General features: G+C 43.0%; 1 protein-coding gene across 2 annotated transcripts in view; it reads left to right on the top strand.

Moving 5' to 3' along the window:
• FHIT (fragile histidine triad diadenosine triphosphatase) overlaps positions 1-24,232 on the top strand; it is a 1,475,077-nt gene that overhangs the window by 1,278,968 nt on the left and 171,877 nt on the right. For both annotated transcript variants that reach the window (XM_021694989.1, XM_021694990.1), the window contains one exon: positions 20,762-20,830. In XM_021694989.1, coding sequence (XP_021550664.1) covers positions 20,762-20,830 — 69 coding nt within the window. The remainder of the gene's footprint in view (positions 1-20,761; positions 20,831-24,232) is intronic.

The following is a 24,232-nucleotide window of genomic DNA, read 5'->3' on the forward strand; positions in this document are numbered from 1 at the left end:
GTGCTAAATTAGCCAAATGTGAGCCACAGGTTGGCATAAATAGATACTCTTCAATAAACAGTGCTGTGTTTCCGTGTTAGCCAGAAATATGGGAGCCAAGAAGAAAGTAATCACCAACACATCAGAGTGTGTGTATTTCTTCTTATAATTCGTTATCCTTTCCATGGTATTAAATGATTTACATCTATCCCAAGTCTCTATATCCATGGTAACCGTGGTTTCTGCTTCAGAACCAGGTTGAGAGTCACTGCATGAAAATCCAGGTAGCTTTCATATAGTCACTTGGGGGACATTAAAGAAATTACCAGCCAGGTGCCCGACCCTTAGCAAGCCCCGAGGGCATATAAAGGCATATAGAGGAGTCAGAAATTCTGTCTCTGGAAGAGTACAAGTAGACAGGGACAAAGATCCCCAGGGAAACCTCTGTAAAGAAGTGAGGGAAAGAAGAGATGATCTCCAGCTAAAGGGACCAGGGAAGGGGTCCTGAAATTTAAAAAGTTACTGATAAAAAGACTCATATCTAGAATGTTAGAGAACTCTCAAAACCCTGTAACAGAAAAAAAAAAAAAATGAAAAATCCAATTAGAAAATGGACAAAAGGCCTGAAGAGACATTTTCCCCACAAGAGCATAGCATGGCAACAAAGCACATGAAAAGATGTTTGACGTCAGCAGCTGTCATGAAACCAAACACAAGCTCATCCACCTGATGCACAGCAAGCCACCGAAAGACTGATGTGGAGCTTTTGCAGGGAAGAAAGGTAGGTTATTTCTTGATGTGGTGCCACCAGGAGAATGGGGAGCTAATGCTCGAAGTCTCAAACTCCCTAATAGCTTACAAGTGGGAGTTCTTAAGGGCCAAATTTGGGACAAAAGTCTTCTGAGAAAGTCGATGCGGTTGTTTGGAGACCCATGAAGTCATGTTTACAGATGTTACTTACTTGCTTCGGTGCTGCTTTCTCTGGTCCCATGGAGGTCTGCTCCATCGCAAAAGACTGAGAATCTCCAAAATATCTTTATTCTTTATGTTAGAGATTTCATTAAGTGTATCTAGTGCCTAGGAGTTCAGGATAGTGTTGCTTGGCTCCCTGTACACGCTCAAACTATTTGTACATGTGTAAGCTAGGGGGGTTACATTTTTTTGTGTTACTTTGATTGACATGCAGGCATTCCTGTGTCTTGGGCCTGGGTCTACATGTTTCCTGGCTGGCCCAGCCATGCCTGGGGGCAGTATCACCCCTGGTGTTCATTCTCTGAACTAACAAGTTGGATGCCAGCTTCATGGCCCTTAGGGAAATGCAAATTAAGACCACACCAACATATCACTACACACAGGTAAGAACAGATAAAGTAAAGCGACAACACAGAATTCTGGCAAGGTTGTAGAGAAACTGAATCTCTCTGGTGGGCATCTAAAAACCAAACATATCCTTAGCCAGCAATTACACTTCTGGGCATTTACCCCAGAGAGATGAAAACATACGTGCCCAGAAAAACTCGTGTATGAATGTTCAGAGTACCTTATTTGTAGCAGCCACAAGCGGACAGCACCGTGAGGTCCTTCAGTGAGTAAGTAGTTCAACAACATGGTACATCTCTACCATGGAAATCTACTCAGCAATGAGAAGGCGTGAATGACTGATTCCTGCAACAGCATGGATGGATCTTGAGGGCTGAGCGGGGAAAAAAAGCCAACCTCAAAAGGTCAAATAAATGTGATTCTATTTACAGAGCATTCGCAAAAGAACAGCATTCTAGAGACAGAGAACATGGCTCAGAGGCTGCCGGGGTTAGAGGCGGTAGGGGAGAGTGTGACCGTGAGTGGACACAAAGGAGGGCTTTGCCTTCATGGATGTGTCCTGTCCCTGGAGCACAGTGGTGTTTATGCATCTACACGCGTGCTAAAATGACTCAGAGCTATACACGTGTTGTATCAGAGTCACTTTCCCGGGCTTGTCGTGGTGCCCTCGCTGTGTGGGAGAAACTAGGGGAAGGGGACATGACTCACGATCTTTCTGCACTACTTTTGTGATTTCCTTTGAATCTATAATGCTCCCAGAATGAAAAATATTTTTTGAAGTTGGCAATAGAATAAAAATGATAATCATAGCTAACATTTAAAGAGTACCTGCTGTGCACTAGGCCTTTGCTAAGGACTTGTTTTATGTAATTTATTCCTAATTCTCCGGAGTTGGGGGGACTGCTGTGAGATTTATAAAATGTTACATCTGTCTTATCAACGAGGACATGGGGCCTGGAGAAGTCAGCTTGCCCCAGGTCAGACAGAGAGTAAGTGATGGGATGAGGATTCACACACAGGCAGGCCGGCTTCAGAGCCCCATCTGTCCCCACTGTCCTCTTCCTTGGGCTGCCTGTGGCTTTCAGGGATGTGTAGGTTCTGTTGAGCCAGGACTTCTGTGTAGCCAAGGAAGGATGTTTGGGTATAGAGGAATTCCTGTGGTAGAGCTTTCTGCCCCTCCTGGGCTGGTCTCTGTACTTGCAAGAGAGTTGCAAGGTCTCTAAAAAGCCACTGTGAAGTGCAGGTGTTGGGGGCAGCCCTGCTGCCTTTACCCAGGTGCCGGGGAAAGCGGCTTCTGTAATTTAGCCGAGGAGAATAGAGTTGCTCTGACTTCCACTTGCATTCAATGGTTCTCATTGAAGGGAAGGTCCCCAAGGGTCCCTCTTCTTGTATTCCATGCGAGAAAGACTGGGAGAAGGGTGGGGGGGGGTGCATATCAAATAGAACAGGTGTTAGTGTTCTTCCTTTTCTGTCCCTAAGATAGAAATCCTCCAATTTCCATGCTGATTTATTTGAGGTTGAGAATATTTCTTTGTCTGCTTCCTATCCAGCTGCCTAATCTCCCTATGATCCCAGTCCTAAACAAATTCTTTGACTTCTGTCAACCTGAAAATGCTTGGCACTCACTGGCCTTCTCCTTCTTTAAGCCTTGAGCCCTGGTCTCCTACTGATTGGCATTTTCCACTTTGCTGCCTGCCTTGAGCAAGGGTTTCCGATGCAAGGAGTAAAATCTGAGCAAAGCCGTGTGCTCTCTGGGATGCACCCGCAGATTTATTGTGATGCCTTATTTTTCTGGTTACTAGTATAATAGGAGGGCAGGTCCCTGCTCCAAAGAGTGGGCTCAGCATTCTGGTTGGAACCAGTTTAAGTATCCAGTCCCTGAGGCAGAGCCCCCAAGGGAGAGTCCTAGAAGAGGAGTGAGTTGCTGGGGAGAAGAGGGAACCAGGCAGCTGGGGTCCTGGAAAGCACTGCTCTGAAGGAATGGACACATGAAGTCTCTTGGAAAAAGGAGAACTGCTCTTCTGTTTTGTTCAAGGAAAGCCTTCTTCTTCTTGTAAATATGATTTCCTTTGACCATCCCCATTGTTGGTTGAATATTTAGCCAACAGTCTGATAAATGTCATCTGCAGGCCTGTCAGGAGGTGAAAATGAGACCTGGGCTCAAGCCAGGTTTGGGGCATCAAGTTTGAGCACAGGAATGTTGGGAAGAAGGTGGTTCATGAGAGAGGTCCAGGATGTGGATTCCAAAGATCTCTGAAAGGATGGAGGACAAGGTCGATGTTTGCCTAAGAGCCAAAGGGGTGGCCCGTAGGAAGGGCCACATGTAAAGATTCAGGCTGAGAGGCTAAATAGGGATGCACACCTGGGAAGCTGCAACCAGAGGGAGGAGTTCGGAGAAGTGGAGGGGAGTAGAGCCTGGAGTAAGGCTTGAGACCGAGCAGCTGGAGTCCCTCCATCAGGGCCCTACAGCCGCCCCGATGGTAGTGGTGTGAATGGCTTGCCAGGATCTACCTCTTGTTGTTGAGGCCACTTTGGGACACAAGACAGAGTTCATCAGGGAATCCGTATCCCAAGGCCTGAGGGGATTTTACTGACTGTTTTGGAACCAGGCAGTTGAGAGTCAGTGCTCATCAAAAGTAACGTGGCATTTCCATGCTTTCTCCCCACACACTCCCCATTCCCAACCCTTTCCAATTCAGCCACCGCACTCCACCACAGCCCTTCTCCCCTTAACCAACCACACCACATCTCGTGCATTTGGGGGTGGTTATCGGGGGAGCCCCAGGACACCTGCCCTCACGGTATGCCATAGACGCATGTGTCTTCCTCTCCTGGGTTTCCGGCAGCTCTTGCAGAAGTCATGACAGCATGGTGTGTAGAGTGTCGCCCTGAACCTCACGGACTTGCTCCGATGGCTAATATCACATTTTGAATCCAAATATTATCCAGGTCCTCAAAGTAGACATAAAGCCTGTGAAGAACCCCAGCTATAGATGTGTAACTACATCATACCCATGGCGGGAGGCTATGAAATGTTTTCAGATAAAAGAGAATATGTGGTTTTATATGGAAGACGTTTCCATGGACAAAATAAAGCCAGCTATGAGAGAAAGAGAGTGAGCGAGAGAGATCATAATGTAGAAAATCTTCAGGAGAAGAAAAGGGGGAGAGGCCAGTGAGGACATTAGTGTCCCAGCTACATCCTGGCATCTTTGGCAGGACTTTCCCTGTGGCCCACCCCAAGTCAGTTTGACTCACCCATCCCCCCACCTTTTTTGTGACTTCACAGCAGAGTGACTACCCTACTGTTAAGAGTAGTTGACAGTTTGAGAACAGTTACCTTATGTCATGTGCACAAAGTATATGCCATCAGTTTTGTTTTTGCTTTTCCCTTAAAGATTTCTATCTCCTAGATTCAGGTCCAGTAGAATTCCTATGATCTCTTGAAGATTGAGTAGGGTTGCTTCCTCTCTCCCCTTCCTCTTCCTAGTTCTCTTAACCCAGTCAAATTCTCCACATATCTGTTGACTATGTGCTAGGTATGTTCTCAGGTAATGGGATGCCAGCTCTGAATATGTCAAAAAATGAAAAAATAAAAACAGATTATCATTTCATGTAAGGAAGGGGGAGACTATGTAATAGTGGGGCTTCTTTTATGTAAAGGAATTGAGAAGTCCTCGGAGGTGTCCTAGTTTGGGCTGCTGGAACACCATAGTCTGGGTGGGTTAAGGAACTACATTTATTTCCCACTGTTCCAGAGGCTGGGAAATCCTAGATTAAGGCACCCTCAGAGCTAGCGTCTGGTGAGAGCCCACTTCCACAAATAGGATTCACAAATTCTGTTCATGATGGCTCCATCCTCATGACCTAATTACCTCCCAAAGGCCCCATCTCCTCCTACCATCTCCTTAGGGAATAGGGTTAGGATCTCAGCATATGAATTTTAGGGGCACACAAACATTCACTCTATAGCAGGAGGTAACACCTGAGCAGAGGCCTATGTGATAATAGCCAGAGAAGCAGCTCACATTTATCCTGCATTTCCTTACGGTGGCAGGAGATGTGGGAGGGGCTTTCCATAGAAGAGCTCATTTAATCCAGCAGCCCATTGAAGAAGGTACTTCCTTAGCTATATTCATAAGTGTGGACACCGAGGCTTACAGACGCAAAACTGCTTTCTGAGGGTCACCCAGGAAGTGAGGGGTGGAATGGGGATTTCAGGGCGCCTGGGTGGCTCAGTTGGTTAAGCGACTGCCTTCGGCTCAGGTCATGATCCTGGAGGCCCTGGATCGAGTCCCACATCGGGCTCCCTGCTCAGCAAAGAGCCGGCTTCTCCCTCTGACCCTCCCCCCTCTCATGTGCTCTCTCTCTCTCATTCTCTCTGTCTTAAATAAATAAATAAACAAACAAACAAATAAATAAATAAATAAATAAGGAATGGGGATTTCATCTGACTTTAGAGCTTGGCACTGGTAACCACCAAGCTCTGCTACCTAAGCATTTGTACCCTGCAGGTAGAAATACCTGGTTCTCTGCTTTCAGTCTCCCTCCCCAGTGGGTTGAAGGTAATGTTTTCACACTGTGCTCTTTGGAAGCTCCGGGGCTTTTTTGAGGCCAGGATAGGGGTGTGGGGTTTACACCACGGTGTCTCGAGAATGCTTCTACTTCTGTCTGTTTTATAGATTAGGCTTCAACAGAATAATTTTTTTTTTTTCTTAAAGGGCTTGAAGTCCTTAAAAGAGAGTTGGAAGAGGACTTGCTTAATGAGTATTTAAAAATTTAATTTAAAGAGCAGAGGATGTTTGTGGTCATGTAGCAGTAGTGATGGCTGAGGGGGGTGGAGGCGCTGCGACCGCGGTGGCGTCTGGTGGACCCTTGCCTCGGGGCATCCTAGGTTCCAAGTCCTAGTACTTTGCAGTACTCATCCATTCAGTCCTCACAGCAAGCCCAGGTATTACAAAGGAGGGATCGGAAGCTCTGAGGTGAGTGACTGGTCCAGGCTCCACAGCTGGTGAGTGGCAGGACCAGGACCTGAGGCCAGGGGATCCAGCTGCAGAATGCGTACGTTGTTAACGCACTATGTGGGGCCAGGGACCTAAGCCTTCTGTCCCTGGGCTTAAAGTGAGAACTATGCTTGCCCTGAAATCTAGACTCAGTGGCTGTGTGTCCACGGAGAGCACTTGACAGGCTGCCCTGGCCATAAGACCGTTGTTCACCACGATCTGGGATGCTCTCTGCCTGTACTCTTTGCTGACAAAGGTGTGACATTTCTCAGGAGCAAAATGTGGTCCTCCAACTTTCACATCCATGGGCCTGGCATGGCCTGCTTGCATAACTCGTTTTTAAAAGATGGATTGTTGTTTCATCACATTAATGAATTAAACCAAGGCTGACAGCAGCCAGGGCCCAACAGTGTCCTAAGCCAACACCAGTAAGACATTATGTGCAACAGGATGGTCAGCCATCGGATGGCCCTCCTTGACCCAAAGTTAATTCTGAAGGTCAAAAGGCAGTGGAAAGTCATCATAAGCTGTTCACCTCATTTCACCACCTGGACAACCAATTCTGATCCATGCCATGAGGGAGCCTTCCTGCTAAGTGTTCCTAAAAGGGCTCTACCACTATAGATCTCAGGTCTAGGGGCAGATTCCTAACAAATTGGAGTCATTGCCAACACAGTAAGGTGCTCCTGCCTCCCCCCCTCCCCCCCGCCCCCAGAGGAGGGCTTGAACTAAGGGACATGATACAGTGTGTCTTCCATTAATGGCCAGTCCACATGGAACCATGGAGACAGAAGCTAGCAAGCATGCCATTCTGGACTAAAAAAGTTTAGTCAACGTAATTCCCAAGGCCTCAGTCATTGAAATCACCCAGAAAAGGAAACATTGATTTCTCATATCATCTAATTTCTGGGCACTGCCTATGGAATCACTCTGTCTCATTGAACAATAAAGTATATTATGAGAAAAATGAGAGATGGTTCCCGGGCTTTCCTCACTGCCTGTTTCCTTTTTTATTATTATTGCCTTAGCAGCATTCATCGTTGGAGCCTCAAAGCCACCAGACAGGGTCCCACAAATCTCCCTGGCTCCTTGTGTGGGAGCGAGGCTGAGATGATATGCAGTCCTCTGGATGCTCCTAGTGTCATCATTCTAGACCCAAACCGAGAAATGATTTAGGAGGTCCCGATAAAACTGGGGGTCAGTGGCCTAATCGGAGTCATTTATCCTGTCTTGAGCTATCAAATCAGTGCTCCTGGGTTGCAGGGCGTTGGGTGGGGTGTTTTGTTTTTTCTGGTATATTTCACAATGATTACTTTGAAAAGAATCTCATTTCTGAAGTTCGTGCTCTCTATAGCATATCCAGGTAGAACATTTGTAAGAAGTAGCAGCTCCACTTAGTAGCTCTGTAGGTTGAGATTTGGCCCATCCTAAAAGAGGATGTCTTTTCTAAAAGCATGACTCCCAGATCAATACCTGCTCACTTGAGTTAGAAGGAAAATGTAACCCTCCAAAAGATGGTTCTGCCTAATTTGTGAATTCAGGAACATTAGAAAACAAGAAAGCATATGTACCAAGAGAAAAGTGGAATGTGGAAAAAAAATCCAATGGAGAAATCTGATAATAAAATTTGGATCACACTAAATTCTATTTATTCTGAATGTTTTATTTTGTTGGAGTCATATGTGAAAATAGCCATATTGAAATGGTGAAAATCTTGTATTCAGCTCGTGTTAAGGAAAGAGAATGTTCCTTTGAAAGATTTTGCAGTAACATTTAAAGCAAGGAACTAATTATTCATAACAAATCACAAAATGATGGGAGAGGGGGAGCTTCACTTAGGAACCTTTCCCTGCTTGCTGCTGATCCTTTGGTAAGTGAACAGCATAGTCTCAAAATGTTGCATGCAGGCCCAGAGATATTTATTCATACTAAAGAAACACAACTTTTCACTATGTAAAATGCTTCCCTCCTGACAACGTTTAAATGGTGTGCCAGCCCACCAATAAAGCAGGCTGACAGGTCATGAAGGATCGCATTTCATCACTACTCGGCAGGGACTGAGTATCTGGATCTTATCACACCGCAAAGGATCTTTGTTCCTTGATTTTATCTGGCACCTTTTTTTTTTCCCTCTCTGGTTAAACAACCCAGTTGTCACTGTTGGACAAAGAGAAAAGAAATATATCATTATGCTTTAGTTATTTTTAAAAGCACCTGCTTTTTGGAACACACTTTGTAAAAATTACTTGAAATAGATTAACCTTTTGAAATGATAATGACATAAAATTATATTAAGTAATTTTCCTAAAAAATAACTCACATTGAAAATAAAGTGTGACACCATCAGCCTGAAACCCAACTTAGGATCTAGTCTGGATTCAGTTACTTCTGGGTAACTATTTGATACTCAAATCGTGTGTCTGTTTTCACACCCAGGAGCGTCCATCTTGTCCTAGCCTGACCCCCATGAATTTATAGGTCTGCCTCCTGGTCTCTCTGTTAGCACTAGAAAGGGAAGTAGCACAAGCTTGCCCTTCATGGCTGACCTTTCTGGGCTTCTCATCACTTTTATTTAAACCAGATATTAAAGGTGAAAACTATGGTAGTGATGCACTTGGCTAGTGAGATAATTAGGAAGCACCATTTCCATAATGACTGTATCACTGTCTCTGGAGGGACATGAAAGCTTGCCCTGTCCCTTTAACGGGACAAGTTGCTAATCCCCTTAACATTTTTTTCCCTTTGGACTGATAATATTTCACTTTTTTTTTCTTTGTAAAATATTCCTAAATGGAGGCTTAAGTAAGAAAGCACAGATTATGGAAATGATGCTCATTAAGTAGAGGGCAAGATTTCTAGAAACCCACAGAGCTACTTCGAAACATGTAACCTCCATTAGAGGCTTCATTTGAATGTTTATTCATGGAGCAGTAAACATTTATTATTATACATTTTATTGAAACATAAATTAAAGAACTGTAATTATGTGTATGGCAAACAGTAAAGCAATGTGTATTTGTCACAGAATGAGTAAGACAAGGAAAAATGCCATAATTGTTTCATTTGCATCCAAATCCTTTATTGTATACCCAACAAAAAACACCCAGAGGGAATAACTGTGGATTAATGTTCTGATATGGTGTATAAATACAAAAAAAATTTACATATTCTAGATATTCTTTCTAGCAAAGGGAACATCCTGGAATTAATTTGTCAAGGTCACAAGTTATCCAAAGAAAGGGTGGGTTTCTTCTTTTCTCCTGAGAGAGAACCACAGTGACTCTTATTAAAGTTAATGCTGAGCAAAGAATACATCCCCTTGGCAGTCTGTACAAATCTGATTGTTTTCAGGATGAGCTATTTGCTCCAGACACTCAAGCGTATTTGAGGAGTTTTTAAAAAGGACTTATATGAAGCTGGAAAGATAAGACCTTCAAACTTACAATTTTGTAAAAACAAAAAATACTTTTCAATGGGAAAAAGAGGAATGAATGTGCGATATAATCATAATGGCTCTGCAGAGGCCACATCCTTGTGTGTGCAGGAACTCTTAAGCAGAGGGAAAAGACAAGAGTGGCCAAGAGAATCTGTATATATGAGGTTCCTTTCTTCTTTCTCCTAAAGCAACCTAATAAAGAACACTTAGCAATCACCTATTACCCATCCATCTGTCCATTCCTCCACCCATCTACCCACCCATCCACTGGTCCACCTGCCGAGCATTTATTTACATACTATGGTATGTAGGATTGGGGGAAATAAATAATCAGGAAAAAAATTACAGTCAGGAATAACCCAGAGTTCCAGACTAATGGAAGAGAGGCACCTGTAATTTTTGGTACTTTATAGTGAAAAGCAGGCATTGAAATACATACAAAGAATCAGAGGAGCCCTGGGGAGTCTGAAGGCTATTCAGAAAAGGTGGCATTTGAACTGGCTCTTACAAGTTGGGGGGAAATGAGAGAGAAGGAACTCCACATGGAGGAAGGAATGCTGTGTAATTTTTCTTATCAAGGATATGTACTGTAAACACAGCAGCTACCACAATTGCTGATAAAATACAAGGATGACAAATCCGTAAACATTCTTTGTATCTCTTGAAAGTCATTTTACTGGAGTTGTCACTAAGGTGCTCTTTCTGCCCAGCAGCGAACAGAACCCTCGCATGTGTGGCTTAATGGGAAGACTTTTTTGTCCTTGAGTCAGTCTACCTTGCCAGGAATGGCCAGCAATCCCTGTACCGACGGATGAAAGAGGACTCCACACTTTGCTGTGACAGAGAGGAGAAGGCAAGGGGAGTCAACGCTCAGAGAGAAAGACCCTTTGCTCTTCTTTGCTCCCACTTTTATTGGTCCTTCAGGATAATCACAAATTCTTATCACTGTTTCTCAAGCACGCAATGTGTGACAAGGGGTCTTACTGGAACTAGGAGGATCTATTTACGGGAAAGATACGATATGCTAATCTGCGTGTTCTACCAGTGCTGCTAAACATAGCCTAGGGGACAATGCATACGTCTCTTAGATCACAGGGTGGCTGTTTGGGCTAAGAAAGCTTCGGGGAAGACACCTCCCCTCGGCATTCCAACGGCCCACGCCCTTCTCCGAAACCTTCCATCACCCCCAGCAGCCCCTCTGTTCCATTTTAGCAAGCCAGGTATTATGGCTGATTTCATGCTCTACATTAACCCCAACATACCTGGAATTCCACCTGTCTTATTGCATGAGCATGCCCTCCTGCCAGAAAAATGACCAGATTTACATGGGTTTATCATGGTTTTGTAAATCTTGCTCGAGTTTGTCAACTTTCTAAAGGGCAGTGATGATACATTCGACTTTCTTCTTGCTGAACAGTTATAAAAACTTGAAGCTGTCCTATCACTGAAAATCAATGATGAACCAAGAGATAATTGAGAACATGTGTACAGGATTGATCTCAGATTTATACAAAATCTGTTGTTTTATGGGACTCTTGCAGAAGTGCTTACCATCCTAAGGGTGAGTAGCGTATGGGGCAGTTGGCTTATAACTTCTGCTGGGGTGCGTCTAACTATACTACAGTGCCAATAGTAAGTGTCATCCCTGGGTGTGGCAGTTAAGCAACCTGCTCAGTCCTTCTCCTCAGGCCTCAATGTCTTCATTTATAAATTCTTTCACCTTGCCTCACCTTTCAAGTAGAGAGAAAACCAGTATTCTAACACATAAGATCATTGTGTGGATAAAAGGAGATATGTAGATAAAGTGCTTAGGCCAATGCTAGCATATTCTAAATATTCAGTAAATTTTATTATTTCTCTATTACACCGCAGGAATTCTGGAAATAGTTTTGACAGTCTGCCCCTACTCTAAACCAGAAGGCTCAGCTCTGTAGTGAGCTTGTTAAATGTGCTCTATTCTGAACCATCACAACCACCCCAAAGCCTGTGTTTTCTTTATGGTCAGATTCTGCCTTACTTGCTTTGGGAAGTAGGGTTTTGTAGTTCCAAAATAAATGTCACTGGAGTACTCCTGCGCACGGGGCTTTGAGGACACCTTGACACAGTCAACTCAAGAACAAAATTAGTGGTCTATCAAAAGGCACAGGCTCAGTGATGGTTTCTGACCCTCCTGTCAAAGAGTTCCTTCCTTTAGAATATCAGCCATGTTCAAGCAACTGGTATGCCTTTCATGAAACAGAAGAAACACAGTGTTGTTCCTGTGCCCAGACTGGCCCAGTTAAGTTGAGAGACTTTAAGAAAAAAATAAAAGCTAAAAAGCCAGTTCAGTTAAAAAACAAAACAAAACTCCCAGAATTTGTGGAGACCCCGTCGAGTTTTTTGGCTTAACGATTGTGTTTTTAAGCCATATATCAATGGTGGTGCTCCAGTTGTGAATTATAATAATACATCATGAGACGGATAGTGCTCCCATGATATATGGGTGCAGCACATCATCTCAGCATCATGGCTTTGATGATGTATGGCTCCAAACCACAATGAGAGTTTAAAGGAGCTTTTAGCGACCAGACAGCTTTAAATTTCAAATTTTCTAAAAATTAAGGTCTTTCCAAGTCAAATAAAAGCAAGATGATGGAATGCAATGCTGTATAAAATGTCCCTGCCCTTTGAGAGCCTGGGAATGTGTCTTTCCCTTTTGGCTTTAAGCTCAGGACACGGAAATAATTGGCAGGCTCTTCTTCAATTTCTCCTTCGCAAGAACGGAAGCTCGGAGAACTGAGCAAACATGAGCTAGTGTCAGTGCATCTGTTTTGCCAATCAGTTCCCCCCATCTTCCGCACGGCAAGCATGAGTAGCTCATCTTCACAGCCAAGGACTGGATCACATGAGATGATCTTTGTTTTCTTTGTTGTAAGGAGCACTTCCGCTGAAATTCAGAACAAAATGAACACATAAAAAGTAGAACCACTTCCTTACCCATCACTCACAAATTCAAAAGAGGGCCCCCAGGAAGACAAACTTGCCTTTTCTATCATTTGTCTTTGTAAAGTAAAAGCACTGATGGCAAATGAGGAGAAAACTCAAAGGTGACTGACATCTGGGCCGTTCACCCCGAGCAGGAACTGGGAGCTATTGCTTTAGTTCTAGCACCTTTCCTGTCTTAATGATGTGTTTATAAGATGCTGATGTTGCTGAGGAGAATGTACCGACTTTGTTTAAAAACCACTGGATTTGGGGGGCAAGGAAATCACTGTCAATTAAGAAAGCAGGTGCTGGAAGCACCTCCCCTCCTCCTCCTCCTTTTAATCCTACTGCAATAAACAGAACAAAATGAGAAATCTCCCTACTGTTTGTATAATAGGCCCAAACAGGAATAGCAAGAGACAATTACATTTCAAGTGGCTTCTTCCATTTTCCTTTCCTAAGTGAATTAAAGGGAAGCATGGCGGTAGAGTGGCGGCCATGTGGAGAGAAACATCTGGGCAGGAGGAATTAACACAGTCTCCCTGCCCATTATTTTGCCTCTAGTTTTTCACTCCTTTGGCTTCCTCCACAGAATCTAATTCTCAAATTACAATAGATTTTCGGTGTCCACCCCCTACTCCTCCCTGACTTCCAAAAGGCAAAACATCCTGTTTTCACCAAATAGAACCTTTTTTTTGGTCTCAAAAAGAAGTTCTGGGCCTTTTACCCCCCCCCTTATATAAATAGCTTTACGTATATAATCTGGGTATCAAAAAGAAATAAACACATCACCCATTATTCCGAGGCTGTCATTTGAAGTGTCTGATTGAGGGAGACCTGGTGTCTCGGGAGATGTAGGCTATGTCATCACGTGTTTGAAGAATCCCCTAAACTTAATCCGCTTCTTTTCTATAAAGAGGACACTGACACATCATTTAATTATTTTTTTTCCTCATAAGTCAAGGACTTTACTTAGACATCTGTCATACTATCACACCATTCATCCATCCATTTCTAAGTCATTGTCCATTATACCAGGAGCTACCATGTCTGTGAGAACAGTATTAGCACATCCAAAACACGAAGAAATAGGAGCTACGACTGTCTCCATTTTTCTGGAGGAGGAAGTGGGGCTTACTGAGAACAAGTAAATTATCCAGGGTCACCAAATTGATCACAGTGGCAGAGTGGAGATACTAAGGCAGGTTGAGGAGATGTCACATCCCATCTTTGTGATACCACTGTCCTTCCCAACTACACAACTAGTATATGGGTGAACGTGTGTCTGGGTTTATTTGGAATAGTCCAGGCTTAGGCCTGTCATTATAAACAGGCCAGTGTAGTTGGGAACAGGCCTCCTTTCACTCTCAAAAGTTCCACTGTAGACAGTCAATTCTGTGGTTCCCGAGGCAGTCCTACTTCAGCTGATTCTAAGTATTCTCATCTGCCTTCACTGGGAAAACAGAGAAGGAAGGGCAGGAGGCTGGCTTTTGTGAAAGTCTTGAGACAGGGTGGCCTGCTGACTCTGTTCATGTGCTTGTTCCATTTATATATCTCCTTTGGAGAAATGCTTATTCCTACCTCACCTATTTTTTTAGTTGGAATTTGGTCTTTCACTGTAATAATTCCTCATACATCCTGCATACAGTGCCCTATCAGATATATGATCTACAAAAATATTCTCCCATTCTGAGTTGACTTTTCAGTTTCTTGACGGTATCCTTTGAAGCCCAGTGTTTTACATTTTGATGATGTTCACCCTCTTCCACTTTTAAGGACCCTTGTAAATGGGGCGCATGGGTGACTCAGTCAGTTAAGCAGCTGCCTTTGGCTCAGGTCATGATTCCAGGGCCCTGGGATTGAGCCCCATGTCAGGCTCCCTGCTCAGCAAGGAGCCTGCTTTTCCCTCTCCCTCTGCCTGCCGCTCCCCCTGCTTGTGCTCTCTCTCTCTCTCTCTCTGTCAAATAAATAAATAAAATCTTTTTTTTTTAAAGATTTTATTTATTTATTTTGAGAGAATGAGAATGAGAGAGAGAGAGAGAGAAAGAGAGAGAGAGCACATGAGAGGGGGAAGGTCAGAGGGAGAAGCAGACTCCCTGCTGAGCAGGGAGCCTGACGTGGGACTCGATCCTGGGACTCCAGGATCATGACCTGAGCTGAAGGCAGTCGCTTAACCGACTGAGCCACCCAGGCATCCATAAATAAATAAAATCTTAAATAAAAAAAAAAAAGGACCCTTGTGATTACCCTGGGCCCAGGTGGATAATCCAAGATCATCCACACACTTACCATTTTAAGGGCAACTGGTTAGCAGCCTTAATCTTTCTACAACCTACTTCTCCTTTGCCATGGAACCTAATGTATTCACAAGTTCAGGGAGTAGGACGTGAACATACTGGAGGAGTCACTATCTGCCCCTGATCTGCAGTGGTTTTTGTTATTTATTAGAATCAGATTTGCCTTCTGAGGTCACTCATTGATCTGAGTGAGGAGGTTCATGTGGCAGCAGCTGGGGGTGGCAGGACACTAGTTATGGAGAGGGTAGCTGTTTCCCTCTAGCCTTCCTTGCCCTTTCCCCTTGCCATGACTGTATCCCTTATAACCAACTCGCACTGTAGTCCAGCAAGGGCAAAAGACACCAGTGTGGCGACACCGACCATCCTCAAGTGAGTATGAGGTAAAGTAGGTGTGTTCAAAAGGGAAGGAGAAGCTCCATAGCACAAAAGAGGCAGGGCCTACAAAAATGTTGGCAGGGTATTAAAACTCAGAGAAATCCCACATTTGGAGAAAAACTGAGAGATAACAGAAAGGGCTTTTAAAGCTAAAATGTGCTCAACCACAGGGACCAAGAAAAGGTGGATCTCCTGATTGATGCAAATGACTTACATTTAATAAATGAGGGAAACAAAGACTTGCCATTTGAACAACTTTGTTCATCTATACGATACTGGGCATGGCTTCCAACTAGGAAAGAGTAAGATAGAAATGGAACTCAGGAGATAACACTGCTGTAAGTGAATCGAAGTTTCTACGCAAAGGCCAGTTCCATCCCATGATCCCAAAAGGACTTGCAGATGTGATCAAAGACATGACTGAGAAATCATGGAGCTTGAGAGAGGCATCAAGGAGCCGCGGCAAGGAGGTGTCTTTATATATGGAATGGATATTTGGGAGAAGCAGGGTGGCCTCTTAAGAGATGGTGTCACGACAGATGCGGGTTCAGATTTCAGCGCTTGGTCACTCTCTGCAGGAGCTTGGGCAAGTTGCTTAACCTCGTTGGGTCTATTTTGTCACCTGAACATGATAATGCATTTATTAATCACCTCTTGGGTGTATTGGAAGGCTTCATTGAAATGGTGTACAATCATCCTAGGGACTGGCATGGAGCGAGCTTTAAATAAATGCTAACAATGATTTCAACTACAAAAGGTTATAATAATTATAGAAACTAGTAGGCTGAGACAACTTCAACCATATTTAACAAAAAGTGATTTCCTTCCTCCTCTGCCTGTAGAACCATTGATTTCTTTCCAAGACTCCTTTTCCTTAGAAAGTTGCCTATGCTTATTTATCTCCCTTTCTTTACCTTCCCCTCTCTTAAATCTACATCAGTTTTTTTTTAAATAACAGCTTTATTGATAAATAATTCACATGCCATCAAATTCACTCTTTTAAAGTATACCGTTCCAAGTTTTTCTAGAATGTTCCCAATGTCATGCAACCATCACAACTATCTAATTCCAGAATATATTCGTCATCCCCAAAAGAAACGTCATGCCCTCTAGTGGTGACTCCTTATTCTCCCATGGCAACTGCTAATTTACTCTGTCTCTATGGATTTGCCTTTTCTGGACATTTCACATAAATAGAATCAGACAATATCTGGCCTTTTATGTCTGGTTTCTTTCATGTGGCATAATTCATTTAGCATAATTCTTCGACTTAGCAGTTCTTCCTTCCTTTTTATGGCCGAATCATGTTCCAATGTGTGGCTGTACCGCATCTTATTGATGCATTCACTGCTTGATGGGCATTTGGGTTGTTTCCCCTATTTGACTGTTGTAAATAATACTGCTATAAATATTCATGTGCAAGTTTTTGTGTGGACATATGTTTTCATATCTCTTGGGCACATGCTTAGGAGTGGAATTCTGGGTTATATGGAAACTCTGTTTAACTTTTCGAGGAAGTGTCCTATTTTCCAAACCAGTGATACTCTTACATTCCCACCAACAGTGTAGGAAGGTTTTAATTCTCCATATTCTCGCCAACACTTGTTATTGTCTTACCTTTTTTTTTTTTTCTTTAATTGCTTTTCTTTTAAATAGGAGGTGATATTTCAGTGTGGCTTTGCTTTGCATTTCACTACTGACTAATGATATTGAATCTGTTTTCAGTTAAGTGTTTATCCCCCTGATTTGACTGGAACCAACTCAAGCTTTCAACAACATTGACACTGATGATTATTCCTTCCTTCTTGAAATTCCCTCCTCTCTCAGCTTTAGCACTGACCCTCTCCTGACTTGTCTCTTTCCTCACCATATCCTTAACTTTGAATCTTTTTTCTTCTTCCCAAACTTCAAATGTGTAAGAGTCCCAATTCTGAATTTTTATCTCTGCTCGCTATATTTTTTCCATAACACTTATCCTCACCTGAAATTAAGTTGTATATTTATTTGCTTGTTTGTTTTCTGCATCACCTCTTGGAATGTAGCTTTGTGGGGGGAGGGACTTTGTCTTGTTTAGTACTGTATCCCTGGTTCCTAGAGTAGCACCTGGTTATAAATAATTTTGCATGAATAATTGTATTAGAAAAGTATAAATAAATGTTATACAAATAAGGATTTGAGATCTTCATTATTAAATAAGTTTCCTGGTAGCTAATTGAACATATTTAATTGAATGTATTTAATGTGGTTCTTGCCTGATACCATAATATGCTAATGAGCATTGTGAAATTTTACTTGACCATAAAAACTTTTTTGGTATGGAATATGTCATGGCTTTTCTGAAGTATTCTTCAGAAAACTCAAGCAGCTAAACTGCTTGACACCCTAGCAAAATTTAAACTCTAGCAAAAAAATAAACCCTGGCAAAATTTTGGAGTGCTTTATTAAGTAGAAGTTTTGCCACCACTTAGAAAAGTAAGTGATGATCACCAAGGTTCAATATGAATTCACTAAGGACAGGTTATGTTAAAATATCCCCATGTGTGCTGATCATAGGGTTGTATTTGTTTTGTTTTGTTTTATTGGAATACCATTCTACTGGAAAGCTGTGGTAATGGTATTCCTTCACAACAGTGAAGTTGTCAGCTGGGTTTATCATGATTTCCCTTTTCTGAGAAGTTGAGTGGGTTGTCGGGATCTTGTGATCAGTCTGTCACTTAAGAATTTATGTCAAGATATCAGGCTGGATTGAGGTCTGTGCCCTTGGGGAGAATCACCTACATAGTGAGCTGTTTGTTATCATCAGTGCCACACTAAATCTCAGGTGGTTACCAATGATCAGGAAAGACATTTCCAGGACTGGGTGATAACAAAGCTTATAGAGATAGCCCTGAACACTAAACCCAGGTGGGCAAGGTAAAGAAAAGGAGGCATGGGACGGGCCTGGACCCAGGAGGTTCCCTTCATATAATATTAAGTTCATAGCCAGCCCTAGTTCATTAATGAACAACAGGCACATCCTTAAGGAAAAGGCACAGAGGGTGACAAGAGTGCAGGAAGCCAGGGAGCACTTAGTAGGTCTTCCAGAAGCCGACAGGGCAGACAAAACAATTAGTGACCTTGGTGCCTGTGGTCACTTTTGGTAGGAAAAAGGTCAGGAAGCAGAAGGATAGTCTAAACCAATGACGTTGGCACCACCTGGCAGTTTGTTTGAAATGCGTGTTTTGGGGGCCCAAGGATCTGTGTCTCACCAAGCCCAAGTGCATGCTCAACTTTGAAAACCACCGGTCAATGCAAGAGAAACAAGCTGTAGCAACAGATAAACTAGAAACACACCCCACTCGAGGAGCTTCTTAAATCTCTTCCTTGCTGGTGTGGGATCTAGTGCCTGGATGTGATCTCTACTTGGTCTGAAGGTCAAAAAAATGATATTGAAAATAAAAATAATAATAATAATAAGAGTAATAGTGCTATAGGTACATGTACTGAGTACTGATGATGCACAAAGCAGCATGCTGAGCGCAGGCTTAGTGGATTTGAATCCTCTTAATGACCATGTGAGGTAGAGATTGCTGCCATCCCTGCTGCAGCCAAGGATACAGAGATCCAGGCCCTTCTGAGTCAGGGGCCGCGGCCAGTAAGTGATCGGTCAGGTTTGCAGTAGGCAGTTTGACTGCAGGGCACTGGTGTGGAATACCTGATTATTCCACATACAAGGGAGGTGGTGGGTGGGTGGATAGAAGAAAGGAAGAAAAGAAGGAAGCAGGGCAGAAAGGAAGGAAGGAGAAAGGGAAGAAAGGAAAGGGGAAAGAACAAGAGGAGGGAAGGAGAGCTGCAGGTTTGGGAAGCAAGGGTCGAGTGAAGCCTCCTTCCAAGGGGGACTCTCTCCTTGTGCTGTGGCATTTTTCTGGTCTCACCTTGAAGTCAGCCAGCCTGTGTCCTTCAGCATATTCCAGCCTGAGCCCATCCTCCATTGCTTTTTCCTAAGACTTTGTTCCACGGGCAGTTTGCAACTTATGTTTCCTTGTTTATTTGTTCCCCTTGTCTCCCTATGCTCACACCATCTTTGTAACTTAAGTATACACTGTCCCAGTTGCTGAACAGTCTATGACTACCTTCCGTCATCAACTGGAGAATATTCTGGCAAAAACGTGTCCTTCTTTGGGGACTGTGCACTCGGGCTGATGTGAGGCTCCTCTGCGTTCGTTCACCTTGGACCGCCTTGTTCCCTGCCTCTGCTTTAATAGCATATCATTTTTCCCCTCTGTGTGCAGCAAAGCCACAGGGACACTTCATCTCACATTCTTCAGAGGCCCTTTGGAAGCTCAGAGCCTGATCTCTGTAATCAAGAAGGGGTGGGCGTGATCAGGGACTAAGTTTGATTCTTTGTCTGCCTCTCTACATTTAGGCTTTTCATTCTCACATTCCTCCCCACGGTTTGTAATAAACACAGGAACATAGCTCAAGGGCAGGAATGAGGTTTAACTTTAGCCTAGGTACAATAGAGGCTATTTGGAAAGTAAAACTTTCAAACGGCGTTTAGCCTTGAAGAATATATTGAATTAGATATGCAATGTGCCTTGATTCATGATCTCTGCATAACAACATTGCTATGACTATTACCTGGGGGCTTTCATAGACTGGAGACACAGGCTTTTTAATAGATCGAACTCACAGAAGGAGCATGGATGCTCATGAAGAGTGTGGGGGCAAGAGCCACAAGCCCTGGGTTCCTGCAGGGACGCTGTCACCTCCTGAGGGGACTTGACCACTTCTGAGGGTAGATTTCCTCATCTGTAAAGGGGATCTGAGAGTAGAAGTTGCCTCATGGGATTATTCAGAGCAGTACATGAGATCCATGCTAAGCATAGAGCTTTCTTATCACAGTAAGTAAATGTTTAATAAAGGAGGACTATTTGTATTACTGTTAAATGATTTTTATTTGAAAACCATGATTCTGTAACTTGGCCCACACTCTTTGCTACTCTCACTTATTTGCTCTTACACAATTCTCTGTTGGCCAATTTTGATTTCTTGTCCCTTTCAGAGTCCCTGTAGTCACCTTTTTAAACCATGCTGTCACTTCAAAGCACTGGCTAACTACAGCCAAGACTGACAGCTATGGATAATTCCACAGACCCCCCAAAACACCCTGGCATTTCACTCAAATTGTCATCCATGCCACCACGTTTTTCTCTCTTGTTTTGAGCCTCTCTATTCTCCATGGATTTCAGATACAGTTACTGAAGGTGAACATCATCCTCCTCTGAAAACTAATCCAGCAGGAACCAATGTGGAGTAATTGGGCTTCATGGGAGCATCACTGTCAAGTCTCGAAATACATGGGGAGATAATCACATTTCATTTTTTTCTCTCTCGTTCATTTTCAGCATGTTCACGTCCACGTTCTTCCGAGGAAGGCTGGAGACTTTCACAGGAATGACAGCATCTATGATGAGGTGGGTCTGTTCTCTCTGATCTTATTGCGTATCACAGGGGCTGTCGGTATGAAGAAATCAAGCTGATGAACTAGGCATCACCCTGATATATGGGCTTACATGGGATTCCACCCAGTATGACTTGGGAAGTGACAGTAGAAGCCAAGGAGCCGAGAATGGCCATGACAGGAACCAAAGACAAATGAATTATAATGATTTTCTTTTTCAAATGAAATGTGGCAGAAAGCAAGTGTCCTTGTGATTTCCACCCTCTCATTTACCAGGACACTAAATATTGTGTGGCGATATGGCCCAGAGTCTCCACAGGAGAAAATCTATAGTGCTACTGACCAATGGAAATCAAACCGACTCGTATATTATTTTTCTAGTCAGATGCTCCATTTAATTTTAAAGACCCTTTGGACCTCAGCTTGTCTCTCCTAATAGCACTTTTTTTTTTTTTAAGATTTTATTTATTTATTTGACAGAGAGAGACACAGCAAGAGAGGGAACACAAGCAGGGGGAGTGGGAGAGGGAGAAGCAGGCTTCCTGTGGAGCAGGGAGCCCGATGCGGGGCTCGATCCCAGGACCCTGGGATCATGACCTGAGCTGAAGGCAGACGCTTCACGACTGAGCCACCCAGGCGCCCCACTCCTAATAGCATTTATTCAAAGTGAAACTTTGAATTATCATCAGCAGAACCTAGTTGGCTTGAATGAAATGAGTGCCGCCCATGTATTATAAACATTTTAGCAGTTAACTGATTTCTGGATATTTCCATTAAAAAATATAAATGTGAAACCACTTATAGAGATGAAGTAGCAAGGTGATCTGCTCCTATGGTCTCATCTACCTGAGAAACTTCAGGGGCCTGTGTGCACTATGTGGGGTAAATATCCTATAATGGATATGCTGATGTAAAATATTAGACGATAATTTCAGTTTAACTGCTTATTCTAGCCAGGGAAGGGCACATATGTTCCCCAAATGATCAGATGGCAGGGGTGCCCTGAGTGCTTGGTTGGAAAGGGTTTTGAGGCTGTTTCCAGATGAAACAAAAACAAATGCTGTGATTGATTAGCAGTGTCTATCACAGGTATCAGATAGGAAAGAGGTACCAATTTTGCCATCTTTTTGACACTACTATTCTAACCACTTGTTAGACGTTTAAAGTACATTTTTTTTTTTATTTTGGTTGTTCATCATGTGGCTCTATCCCTACGATTATCTCCACCTGGTTTTATATTTGTAGGGTGGTTTTTTTTTTTTGTCTTTTTCTTTTTTTGTATTTGTAGTGTGTTTTTTGCAGTAACTAGGTATTAAAATGGCTACCCAAACCCTAAAAATAAAGAATGGGAGGTCATCAGTTAATAATGAGACTTACAATTAATTTTTCTGGGACTCACTGGATCCTCGGCAGTGACTGGTGATCATGCTTTTGGGATATCCCTCACTATGTTGTGCCTCCTGTGAGCTGCAATAGGCCTGTGCAGAGTGGAAATGTTCTAGTTACTGGTTCCTAAGTACTGGTTTTTGGACCAATTGCTGCAAATCTCCATTCCCCATAGATCCCATCCCTAGAGATTTTGACCCAGTAGATTGCAGGGGCACACTGGAATCAGTAATTATGGGAGCATAAGAAAGTGCCCAGGAGATTCTGATTGTGGCTAGATTTGGGAATAGTCTCTCTCCCAAATTTGTGCTTTCTGAAAGTTGTATCCTATAATATTATAATTTGAACTCCTTTTCGTGAGATGTGGAATGTGACTTGGAGTTAGTAAGGGCTTAGTTCAAGTTGGAAGAAAATCAGAATTATGGAGTAATTATAGAGAGATGCATTTTTTAAAAATATGAGTACTGATCTTATTAGCATAAACTAAGGTTAATAAAATGTTGCCAAGTACAGGCTATTTTAATGAATAAATTAGCACATGATTTATATACAAGTGAATACTGCTAAAGTGTTATTAAAAGTGCTTGAAAACACTGTTTTCTTAGGCTGAACTGTCACCTTGAAATCTTATTTATATTCCTAATGTGCTCATGACAGGGGCTGTGGGGCTGCATTTCAGCCCAGTTTGAGACACGATGTCCAACGCTGAGGTTGGCGTGTGGCCTTTCTCCCCTTCTTTACTCTTTTGCCCTTGTGGGTATGCTCTCACAGCGTCTCTAGCCCCATTGATGAGGCAACACATGTTCCTGCTTCTCCCTATTTGGAGAAGCATCTCTGGAGATGGAATTACTATAAGAGTTCTGTTTTTTTGTTGTTTTGTTTTGTTTTGTTTTCAATTAACTGCTAAGTCATATAGTATAGACAGTACCCACTAAGGGAGATTGTGGTATAAAACTATGAAGTGATTGAACTTCAGAGACAGACCGAATTAGGTTTAAATCCAAGTGTCACCTGCTAATTTTGTGACATGGGGCAAGTCACTGAAGCTCTATCTTTAAAAATGGAGATAACACCCTTCAAAGGCTCATACGAAACATACGATATACCGTACCTAAAAAGTTCATTGCGGGGATTGGTATCTACTAGGCATTTATTGATAGGTAGTGGTTCTGTTCTTATTGTGATCATTAATTTTGTTTCTAAAAGAACTTGCAGTTGGTGGGTAAAGGGAGAACTTAGATGCAAAGCCACGTCATTGGATGCTTCCATTCAACACTCTTTTCAAGGGTCAGATTTCCAATTTTTCCTCTGCCTTTCACTACTCATTCTCAGATTCATCTTCCTCTTTGTACAAAAATATACTTTTCCAGTTTCAGCACATAATAAGATAATGTCTAGAAACTGGCACAAGGAGCATGAAGCATTGCACAGGCATTATTGGTACAAGACATAATGTACATTAGACTGAGTGATCTTAATCAGAAATGATAGAGTGATGAGGGACAGCATTCTTTATGCTGATGGGAGCTCTCACTCTCGATTATGTATCTGTCCACGAAATACAACAAACACACTTGCCTTGGAGGGTGGGGAGTGGGAACAGGGACAAAGGAGATGGGGCTCAATAAAACGCAATTGTGTTTCCAATACTGCGGAAATAGAACATGATGCCTAAAGAGGCCCTAGATTATAAATCGGCTAGGAATGTGGTGTTCTCCCTGGGCCCTGTTTCAAGAGAGAGAGTGACAAACTAGAGAAGGTTCACAGAAAGGTGACTGGGATGGCAGAGTCTGGACATGGTGATGGAGATATTTTGTCTGGAGAAAGGAAGACTTGCAGAGGGAAGGCAGTGACAGAGTCACTGTTTCTAAATATTTGCCAGTAGGTGGGAAAAGTTAAATGATCTGTGTGTCTCTGGCGGGGATGGGGTGGAAATCTAGGGCTTTGGGGCTAAAAGGAGCCAGATATCAGCTCCACGTAACAACAGATCAAATTGATAGAACTTGCTCAACACTTACAGTGCCTTGTA

The sequence above is a fragment of the Neomonachus schauinslandi genome, chromosome 1 (assembly GCF_002201575.2).
Source record: "Neomonachus schauinslandi chromosome 1, ASM220157v2, whole genome shotgun sequence".
NCBI classification, from domain to species: domain Eukaryota; kingdom Metazoa; phylum Chordata; class Mammalia; order Carnivora; family Phocidae; genus Neomonachus; species Neomonachus schauinslandi.